Source organism: Pyrus communis, chromosome 17 (assembly GCF_963583255.1).
Source record: "Pyrus communis chromosome 17, drPyrComm1.1, whole genome shotgun sequence".
Lineage (NCBI taxonomy): Eukaryota > Viridiplantae > Streptophyta > Magnoliopsida > Rosales > Rosaceae > Pyrus > Pyrus communis.
Window position 1 is genome coordinate 11,614,741 of NC_084819.1, and position 11,240 is coordinate 11,625,980.

General features: G+C 38.6%; 2 protein-coding genes across 4 annotated transcripts; both read left to right on the forward strand.

The window, feature by feature from the left end:
* Positions 1 to 546: 546 nt before the first annotated feature.
* Positions 547 to 3,182, forward strand: LOC137723295 (adenylate kinase 1, chloroplastic-like). 3 transcript variants are annotated; one of them, XM_068462450.1, is made up of 5 exons: positions 547 to 889; positions 988 to 1,128; positions 1,349 to 1,621; positions 1,779 to 1,946; positions 2,728 to 3,182. In XM_068462450.1, the coding sequence occupies exons 1-4, from the start codon at positions 575 to 577 to the stop codon at positions 1,920 to 1,922; spliced, it is 873 nt and encodes a 290-aa protein (XP_068318551.1). In that variant the 5' UTR covers positions 547 to 574; the 3' UTR covers positions 1,923 to 1,946; positions 2,728 to 3,182. The 3 variants fall into 3 exon arrangements, with proteins under 3 accessions (XP_068318551.1, XP_068318552.1, XP_068318550.1); XM_068462451.1 differs by lacking the exon at positions 2,728 to 3,182 and adding an exon at positions 2,441 to 2,713; XM_068462449.1 differs by lacking the exon at positions 2,728 to 3,182 and having other exon boundaries at positions 1,779 to 2,199.
* Positions 3,183 to 4,785: 1,603 nt separating this feature from the next.
* On the forward strand, positions 4,786 to 10,252 carry LOC137722736 (two-component response regulator-like APRR7). The gene is made up of 10 exons (XM_068461812.1): positions 4,786 to 5,194; positions 5,605 to 5,756; positions 5,885 to 6,226; positions 6,692 to 6,853; positions 6,978 to 7,111; positions 7,427 to 7,585; positions 7,906 to 8,077; positions 8,249 to 8,699; positions 8,806 to 9,613; positions 9,854 to 10,252. Exons 3-10 carry the CDS (start codon positions 5,896 to 5,898, stop codon positions 9,953 to 9,955), a joined length of 2,319 nt encoding a protein of 772 aa, XP_068317913.1. The 5' UTR covers positions 4,786 to 5,194; positions 5,605 to 5,756; positions 5,885 to 5,895; the 3' UTR covers positions 9,956 to 10,252.
* Positions 10,253 to 11,240: the final 988 nt, after the last annotated feature.

Sequence of the window (11,240 nt, forward strand, 5' to 3'; positions counted from 1 at the left end):
CATACAACAATAAAAAATGACAGCAAACTCTCTCCAAATGAGCCTTCAATTTCTTAAGTGGTGCTGAGTCATTTGAAGACAAAGCCTTTTGCTGTCAAATTTGACAGAAGATGTCAAATTTATTAAATGATATTTTAATAATTAATATAATATATAATAAATGTTGTTATATATTTGAAATATTTGATTGGTTGCTTTAATCATTGGACTCCACAAAAATATAAAAAATTTATTAAATGACATTATTATTTGACATATCGGGTGAAGCAAAATATTGTATAAAATGTCAAATTGCCACATAATTTATCAACTATCATTTTGATGTTTAAAATTTGACATCTCCTTTAAAAATGTTAAAGATGACAAACAAATGAACCCTAAAAGTTTGGTGTTCCCGTGTCAGGCACGAGCCATTTAGCCTAAAAAACGACATTAGTCATTAAAAGTTTAGGGTCACCGTGTCAGGCACGAGCCAATTCCCCCCAAAAACGACATTATTCATTAGGGTTGGCATAAAACCAAACACTCTCCAACGTCCAACAAACTTCCACTCTCTGCAAACTTCGCGGTTTCAATGGCGCCCCTAACCCGCCTATCAAAACCCTCCTTCTCCTCCGTCTACCGCATAAGCCGGTGCCTGTACTCAGGCGCCGCCCCTGAGACCACCTCTCATGGCGCCTCGCCTTACAGCCGGCGCTTGGGGCCCACGCCCAATCTCGCCGTCAAGGATCCCAAGGACCGCAGCGTGCAGTGGGTCTTCCTGGGCTCGCCGGGCGTTGGAAAAGGCACGTACGCCAGCCGGCTCTCGAATCTCCTCGGCGTTCCTCACATCGCCACCGGAGATCTCGTCCGCGAAGAGCTCGCTTCCTCCGGCCCTCTCTCTCAAGAGGTTTTTGAATCTTCTGATTGCTTTTTTTTCTTTTTCTTTCCGTCAGATCTGCATTTTATTGGGTTTTGATTGTCTGCGATTGTTTTATGGTGTTGTAGTTATCAGAGATCGTGAACCAGGGGAAGTTGGTGTCTGATGAGATCATAATAAACTTGTTGTCGAAGAGATTGGAGGCTGGGGGAGCTAAAGGGGAACTGGGTTTTATTCTCGATGGTTTTCCTCGAACGATTAGACAAGCTGTAAGTGTTTTCGCTGGAATAATGTGATTCAAAGTAGTATGAAAGATCTTTGATTTAGAAATGTATGTGGGTTCTTTGCGATTTAAACGAATTTGATTGATGTAAATGAGTAATTGACTGATTGAAAGCTGATATCTTGGAATTATGAATGCTACGTTGTATTGAATTGGTGAAAATGTGCATGAGGATTGATTGAGTGTAACTATGTTATGTGTATTAGGAAATATTGGAAGGGGTGACGGAGGTTGACTTGGTGCTCAATCTGAAGCTCCGGGAAGATGTGCTGCTCGAGAAATGCCTTGGGAGGAGAACTTGTAGTCAGTGCGGTGGAAATTTTAATGTGGCATCCATTAATGTCACGGGCGCAAATGGTCATCCTGCAATTAGCATGGCTCCCCTTCTTCCCCCTGCACATTGTATGTCAAAGCTTGTTACTCGAGCAGATGACACTGAAGAAGTGATTAAACATCGGATTCACGTGTACAATGAAAAGGTATTGCTTTATTTTCCTATCATGTGATCAGGGGCATATTTGAATAACATGTTTAAATACAAAAGGTCGATGAGGGCAGAAGAGAGAAAATAGTTCTTTTCCATTTTATCTTCAATTATTCAACTTTGATAAATTTTATTCTCAATGGTTCTCGCAGAGTCGGCCTGTAGAGGAGTTTTACCGTAGTCGGGGGAAACTGTTGGAGTTTGATTTGCCAGGAGGGATCCAAGAGTCTTGGCCCAAGTTGCTTGAAGTTCTTAATCTCGATGATTACAAGGAGAAGCAGTCTGCTGTTGCATAATTTATTATATTGCACCTTGAAAAGGTGAACACGCCATTCTCTTGACGCTTAAGGTGCGAGCTAGGGTTTTGGATAATTTCAATTTTTTGGAAGGTTGTTTTTTCATGGAGAGAATTTGGTTATATTGCATCGGGAGCGAGTCTTTCCATTACTATTGTTTAGTTGAGCGGATGATTTATTTACCTACAATTTTGGCAGCAATAAGCCCCGATAAAGGAGGCTGAGCATACTGTATTCTTGTAACGTATAATTGATTAATATATAGCAAATTGCATCCTGTGGGGCTCAATAATTGGTTTTGATTCTCAACTGAAACCTGTTCCTATGATTTTTCGTTTTGTCCTCTGCGACTTGATATTTCGTTCTTATCTTCTTCTTTTTTTCCTTTGAAAAGTGACACATACAATACTGTAGTATAGTATCAGATGAACGAGTCATGCTAAGATATCCGATGTTATGATACATGCTCATTTTGTCCTCTGCGACTTGATATTTCGTTCAACCTTGTTTGTTTCCAGATTTTTCTTGCACTGGCCGAGTTGATTGGCACTAGTTCTGCCAATCATCAAGTAATCAGTTGCAGACATTGAATCTCGGCACAATACCAGCTCTTGACTGCATAAGTTTAAGCGGTTTCAAGATAGAATGTGCCGTACATTTGAAGTAAAAAATCTTTTCACACTTGCTTTACAATTAGATCGTAGTTATAATGCCAGTGCTTAGACTTTATGGGGTTCTTATGCATTATGAATGATTGTGTTTCTGAACTATTTAGTGGGTTATACTTTGTCTCTTTCAATTACAGCTGAAACTTTGAAGAGGAAGATCAGATTGTAGAGAAGATCCATGTTCGATTCTTGGTGGTTTTTTTGGTTATGGCTAGCGGACGCGTTGATAGTTACGCTGCATGCACTTTGTTGTTGTTGAACGTTGCGAATCTGCCCGTGAAAAAGATTGTACATGTCCTTGGAGTCACATCTTTAAACTTTGTACTAGATTAGGATATTAGGTTGTCTTTGTTCCTCTCATTCCAAATGTTTTCCAGGCTCCCTCCCTCGTATTCCAATTTCTTTTTTCCTGGTTTCGTGCATTTGACGACGCCTATATGATATTAAAGCTTCAACAACCTTCTGGGTTTCTCCATTAGGACTTGATTTATTTGTATACCCTATGGAAGTGTTGCTTTTTGTGACTGCAGCTACAAATTCTGCAGACGCACCGTCCATTTCGGTGCCAAACCATTGCCTACCTCGGTGATCACTGATCAGACAGTTTCAGTTTAAATTTCAGGGCTAACTATGATTATGTTTTCAGTAATCTTATGTGTTGCTTATCATCTCAAATCGACCCAATAACTCCAGTTCTGGTTTGCTCTACCCACCTCTACTCCGCCTTGCCGACAATCGCTGAGGTTGGTTTAGGGACGATGAAGACTGTGAAACGCCTCGACCATATAGAAACTCGAAGGTGGTGGTATCGATCGAATTTAAACCATGTAAGACGGTATGACTCTAACCTAAAGTATAGACGCTCGACGTTTTTCGTTGAAGACCATTCTCTTTCACAAATTATGAATATTCCTCCTCGTCTATGCACTGCATTTTTGTGGTCTCTTTGGAGAAGGATTTTGTACATCCATGGAATCGCAACTACATACTTTAGTGCTAATAAGCATCTCCTCAGGAATATGAGCAAGCTCTTTGAAACCACATCCTTTTCTGCGTCCACATAATTTTGCATCTGCTTTTATCTATGTAGGGTTTCATTGTTGGATGCCACTTTGTACTTCGGTTTAGTGGTGTTTTGCTTTATTTATTTCTTAGTTCGATTCTCGTAAAAAACGAATTTGAACTACATTATTGCTAGCTCATTGCGAAGTTAAGCTCATTCTCTTCTTCTTAAGATAATATCGGTTGTTGTAAAATAAAAATAAAAATAAAAATCTTCATTGTTGGATAAGATTGGGATTTGGGAGGCAGTCGCAGGGCCCTAAAATCTACCAAAAGAAGATATGTGAGGTTTGCAAAAAATGTGTTTCTATTAAAAGGTAAAAGCACTATGGAGCATGTGGCCTATCAAAGTGCACAAGGCAGTGGGTTTGTCATTTATCCAAAGGTATTCAATGATATATTTCATGAGGGGCCTACCCACCATTGTTAACAAGACAGTATTATTACAAATTTGAAAATTAACGGGGATAATATTTCAACCATGAACTTTTATTAGTAAATTAAGAATTTTAATTTTTTAAAATTGGCCAATTAACCTCCTGTTGTCTAATTTCATTTATACATTTGTTAGAATTGAGTATAAATTAGTATTTTCATCACTACTTTTAACATGTTGGCAATACTCACTAATAAAAACACGCCACGTGAAAATATCTACAATTCAAATAACTTTTTTCTTTGTAAAAATAAAATTTTCATAATAAAAATACGTTATTTGTAAATAAAAAATAAATTTATTCATAAAATAAAAGAATGTATTATTCATCATGCAATCCTTTCAAGTTGCAGACCCTAATTTAGGATATTTTAGGACATATTTACTCATATGACCTGCTAAAATTCAGACCCAAAAGAGGAAATGAAAATTGACACAAAGCATGAAAGCACTTGGGGTGGGGGACATTTTTGTCAACTTACAAATAATGGACCCGACACCCAAAGTAGGCAGTCCCAACGATAACGACGTTTCCCCTCCTCTGTACTCGCCATCCAGTACACACACGTGTCATAAATCCGATCCCAGAGATCTTCATACCCGCCTAGCGAGTCCTTGCGCTCACTGCTTTAGATTTCGTCCACCGCAGCATCCCTTCGGCCCCAATTTCCGCCAAGCTGGAAATATCTTCCTTCCGACGTGGCGTTCTCGAACGTTCTACTTCTATGCATCTCCAGCCCTTGTTTTGTCCACGTCAGCAGTCCTTCAGCTCATCTCGGAGCTCATATGTTTTCCTCTTCTATCTCTCCGCTCTCTCTCTCCTCTCTCTTCTCTTTCCCTGACGAAAGGATCTCTCTCTCTCTCTCTCTCTCTCTCTCTCTTTCTCTCTCTCTGTAACTGTTTGCAGAGTCTTATGTTTCTTGGTCCGGTCAAGGTTGTCGGAAACACAAAATCTGAAAATATCCGAACTAAGACATTTTTGGAGATCCAAACTTAGATTTTCAGGATTATTCTCTGACGTTGTTATTAACTTTTAGTTACAATGATTTTCTTGGTAATTTCAGTTCGGATCTAGGTCACTTATGGCGATTAATGAAGCTTTGCAGGTGATTTCTGCCATGTTTTGCTTCTTTGATCTTATTATTCTCCGTTTGTTTATTTATTTAATTATTGTTTTTTAGTTACTCTGTATTAGTTGATTGGAAGTTCTTCCAAGTTAATTTATTATTTTTAGTCATTGAAGAATTGTTAATTTAAATGTTTAGTAATCTAAAATCAGAATTTTCTATTGATTTTATGCATATTTGGAATTTTTGTTGATTAATCTAATAATTATATTCAGTTGTAAGTTCTTGGAGTAGCAAATTTTCTCTTTATTGAGATTTTTTTTTTGTTTTTTTTTAAATTTCATACTGGTAATTGTCATTTCTGAAGAAGTGTATGTTTTCAGAACAAATGATGTTGGTAATGTTTTGTGGTGGATTTTTTTGACTGATATGATGTTCTGGTCTTACAGGGTGAAAGCAATTTGTTGGGTTTCAAGCCGTTTTTAGGCAGCTAACAACGTTTGGCGTTTGTTTCGCATCCATTGTGTATATATTCGGTTATGGATTTGCTTTCGGCATCACTCTGTAATCGGTCAACGCACTTTGTGTTAGATTTACAAGGGTCTGTAATTGCGGATGTTTGTTTTTGAAATCAGCGCTGTCCGCTATTCTTTTTCCCGATTCAAGAAGATATTTTTTTCGTTCTGAACTTGGGCCGTGTTTACTGCTAGTGTTTTGTGTGACTGACAGGGAGTATCCTGATGAATGTTAATAGTGACGAGGACAGACAACTGTTGGAACTAAACCACCGCTCATGGGAGGGCGAGGGGGAGAGGGGTAACAATGGAGTGGAGGATGAGGAAAGGAGGTTAGTCGAGGAAGATGAGTCGAAAAGTAATGGAAGAGCTGGAGATGTAAAGGGTCGGCTAGGAGGGCCTGTTCAAGCCCAGACTGTTACTCAACAGCCTCAAGGGTCGACGGTTTGCTGGGAGAGGTTTCTACATGTAAGATCTCTTAAAGTTTTGCTGGTGGAATATGATGATTCTACTCGCCATGTTGTCACCGCACTGCTTCGCAATTGCAGCTATGAAGGTTAGTAACTTGACTTCCGAGAGCCCCAGTGCTTCATTATGCATGACAATGTCTAGGAACTGCTGTTTATGGAAAAATTGAACGGATGCGTTATCAACTTTATGGGGTTGTTGATTTTCTTGTTAACTCGACTTCTCAGGGTTCGCATGTATGAGCCTTTGTTTTTTCTTCACAAATAATGCGGAGGCTATCATCGGATATGCTATTATATGTTTTTGGTTACTGAATAGCATACATGTGTATGTTGGTGCATTTGAAATCAACGTTGTTAGTAGAATCATTTGTCATTGCAAATACATGATATATCGCTTCCAATTTCACACGAACTCGTACACTGTCATTGTCAGCAGACAATACTACTTTGTGAATTAATCACATCTTCTTTATATATATATATATATATATATATATATTTTTTTATTTATTTAATCTGAGGATGTGATACTTAAATCTTCATAATTTCAGTGATTCCAGTAGCAAATGGAGTGCAAGCATGGAAGATTCTTGAAGATTTGACTAAACATGTTGATCTAGTCTTAACTGAGGTAGTCATGCCGTGCGTATCAGGCGTTAGCCTTTTAAGCAAGATTATGAGCCATAAGACACGGAAAAATGTTCCTGTGATCAGTAAGTTCTTTTCCCCATGACCATCTCATTAACAACTGTATTGAGCAGTGATGTCCGTTATGAGGTTTGATGCAGCTTAGAAAGCAGACATTTGATTATGCCTTTTGTTGATATGTGTGTGCAGTGATGTCATCGCATGATTCAATGGGCCTCGTCTTTAAGTGTTTGTCAAAGGGTGCTGTTGACTTTTTAGTGAAGCCTATTCGAAAGAATGAGCTTAAGAACCTCTGGCAGCACATTTGGAGGAGATGCCATAGTGTGAGTCCTTAAGACTTTTTGTTCTGGTATTCGAATGTTTGCCCACAAGTGTGTATATTTCTGTTCATTTCTTGATTTTTTTCATCTTTTTTCCACCTCCCCTACCTGATGTATAAATTTCTCCTGAAATTTAAAGAAAGTAATATTTTCTCTTCAGATTGGAATTGAGCAGCACTAATGTTGATGAGAAGAGCTTTATAATTTTATGATGATATTTAATATGTTTGCTAAATGGTTATGGTTGTTTCACATTGCAGTTTATATTATGTCTCTTACATTTTTTGTATGACCAGTATCTAAACTTTGTTTTTTCAGTCTAGTGGTAGTGGAACGGGAAGTGAAAGTGGCAATCAAACTCAAAGGTCTATAAGATCAAAAAGTGTTGAAAAGTCTGAGAACAATAGCGGAAGCAATGATGAGGAAGATACTGATTTGAATGTTGGGGATGGAAGTGACAATGGGAGTGGCACTCAGGTATGTTAGTTATTGGATACTAAATATCTTGATGGTACATACCTATTAAAAGAGTGTTGCCGACATTAAGGACAATCCACAAATTTGCAGATATGCCTAAGGATATACCGCTTGGGATATGAGTTCTATATTTTTGGGGGGGGGGGGGGGGGTGTGGACAAGTTAAAGGGGCTACATTAATACATTTTTTTGTTGCACAATCTCAGTATCAATTTTATGATCATCTCCTTAAAGAAAGATTAAACTGTAAATTCAAAGAATGACCTGGACTCAGATATGTACGCTGCAGTCTCACTATGTCAGTGCGTTTCATTTTGTAGAGTTCTTGGACAAAAAGAGCTGTAGAAGTTGACAGTCCGCAACATGCATATTCATGGCCCCATCCCGATAGTACTTGTGCCCAAGTAGTTCACTCAAATGCTGAATCACTTGGTAACAAATTGGTTCCTGCAGCTGCAACAAGGGAGTGCCAGCAACAGAAGGAACAAAATGGTATTCCTGGAATTATTTAAAGCTGTGTGATTCCATGTGTGCTAAATTCAAATGTTATTATGCAATTTCGTTATATAGTGATGTGTGTGCGCACAGCCCACCTAATTGTATGTACGTGCATATCTACTTGTTTTACTTTCTTTGTGATTAGGCTGTATTTTCTATTTTCAGACAACTTTGCAATGGGAAAAGATCTGGAGACAGGCCTGACCAATTTTGAAGAATTACAGCATGGGCAGCGTAATGATTTTTCAACAAAACTAGCAGGAGCAAGACAGAATAATCTGCTTGAGACAGGTTCCAGTAAACTTGACGAGAAAATTGATAAGGGCAAGCTGAACTTGAATCGTGAGAGTCCTTCCAGCATGCTAAAGTATGATGATGCTACAATGACAGGTGTTGTAACTAATCCCACTGATTCCCAAATGGACAACACACAATTTGAAGCTTCTAACAGACATTATAACGCCTTAGACGTTAACAATAAGGCGCATAGTAATGTTCATGAAATGTCATCCGTGGAGCTCAGTTTGAAAAGGCTTAGAGGAGTTAAAGGCACTGAGACAACAGTACAAGATGACCGCAATGTGTTGAGACGGTCAGACTCTTCAGCCTTTTCAAGGTATTAGGACCAGGAGGACCTAGAAGTTATTATTATCTGTGGAAGTTTGAATCTGTGTTCACTTGAACTTTCTATATTTTCCTTTACCATGTTACTTCCTGTGCAGGTATAACACAGCCTCAAATGCTAACAAGGGTCCTTCTGGGCATGTTGGAAGCAATTCTCCACATGATAATAGTGGAGAAGTTACAAAAATGGAATTCTTTCGTGACATTCGATCTCATTCAAGAGATAACCCTCCCAATCAATGCTCAAAGGGAGGCAGCAATATCAATGATATGGGATCCACTACTAATAATGCCCTTCCGAAATCTCAAGTTGCAAACAAGTCAGCAGCAGCATCCACAGTCCAACTTTTGCATCCATTATCTACTTTCCATCCTGTGAAGGACCTTAAGAGTGCTACCGAACATGTTATAGTAGATAATTCTAACAATGTGGAAACAACAGTACAGGTTCAATCAAGAGACACCCAGAAGCAACTCCAAATCCAGAACCGCCATCATGATTATGATCAGCATCGGGTCCATCACCATGTTGTCCACAATATGCAAGAGCAACAGCTGCGTGATAATAATGATTTATCTTTGAAGAAATTGGCTGCAGCTGCCCCACATTGTGGATCATCGAATGCCCTGACCGGGCCTGTTGAAGGTAACCCTGGAAATTATAGCATCAATGGGAGTGGTTCGGGTAGTAACCATGGGAGCAATGGGCAAACTGGAGGCAGCGGTGGACATAATGTTGGAGGTACAAAGCTAGAATGTGATTATGGAGTTGCTGGGAAAAGTGGAAGTGGTGATGGTAGCGGAAACCAGAGTGGAAATGGAGTAGATGAAAACAAGTTCAAGCAGAGAGAAGCTGCCTTGACCAAGTTCCGTCAGAAAAGAAAGGAGAGATGCTTCCGAAAAAAGGTAACTAACATTCAGTTTGCAACTTTACATCCTAATAATAGATCTGAATAAGTGTTATGAAAAATTTGCTCGTTCCTCCTTCTGTACGTGCAACATTTATATTAAATGATTAAGTTCAATCTGTTAAATGTGCCCTTTCTTGCATTTGCATGTTTGATTTCCTTCAGAAGGTTGCCGAATTCTGAAAATAGGAGAAAATATAGACAGCTTGTTGAATCTGATTTTCGGTTGGTTTTTCAGGTTCGGTATCAAAACAGAAAGAAACTGGCAGATCAACGACCTCGAATTCGAGGACAGTTTGTGCGGCATACAATGAGCGAGAACAGGATAACAGATAGCTAACTCGGGCACTTCCGGTAACATAGGTTTGAAACTTGGTGATTACCTATGAGCTGTTATCAGTTAAATGCATATGTATATTTTCTTGCAACTCTTATGAGCAAGGTACTACGTAAATATTTGTGTAGACAGATTTGGAGGTGTAGGACGTGAGAATTCCAGACAAGACCACACCTTGAAGCTGCTGTCGATTTAATGTGGATTTCAAATTGCTTCTTTAAACAGGAGGCCATCGGCTTTATGCCATCAGTGTCCCTTTATTTCGTGTTAAAGAATAAAATATCTTCAATGCCTTCTCTAGACTATTGGCTTCTCGGCATTAGGCCGAGAGCCGGCCAATATTTCACTTGAGGTTAGGTTGCTTTCACCGGAGAATAATGCGAGTTCTGGTCTCTCTCTCTACCGCAGGTGGGTTGGCCAAGGCAGTTTGCCCGCCATCTTGAATCTGAGTTCAAATTTCCCTCTTCGTAAATTAGAGTAGTTAAAAGTAAAGCGTTATTTCTTTACCAAGGTATATACATTAACAGATTGCATGAATCAATGGAAACCAGTATGTTAAAATTGGAATTGATTTAACGTTAGAAGGAGAATTATGAGATTACATGCAAACCGGTGATTTTTGCACTCTTCTTTTCACCTTGTGCACGTGCTCCCTTTTTTCCCTTTTTTTATTTTTTATTTTTTTTATTCTTTTTATTCTTTTTTAATCAGCGGATTGAACAAATCAACAAAGAATCAACAGACAAAGTTAAGCGAAGAAGTGTATAAAAATGGAGTGACTTTCTGCCACTTCCCTTTCTTAAAAATACAGGCAGTTGGCACATTTTGGATATGGAGTAGTAAGGATCTGGGTTGGGCCTAGTTTGTCTATGATTAGAATTTTTGTTTTTCGGCCCTTGGGCTCAAACTCTACCCAAAAGTGGGAAAGAAAGAAAAAAGGGAAAATAATAAACCTAATAATGTCCTATATACGCAATTGAATTATCAACTTTGACATGATATCATTAAACTCTAAACCTGATCGGACTGTCATCGGTAAAGCCACCAGCTGGTCTTCTTTTGAAAAAAAAAAAAAAAAAAAAATTATCATCGGAGCCAACAGTCCTGAAGAAGGGCAAAACGATTGCCGTGAACATCTACATAGACGTTTGTATCATAAAGTTGTTAGCGATTTGAATAATTTCGAGTTAATTCAGGTGGTAAGAATGATGGAGAAAAAAGAATCAAAATTAAGATAAGGTTAAGGGTTCGGTTCCGTTCATCACACGAAAGATAAAGTTAATACTGC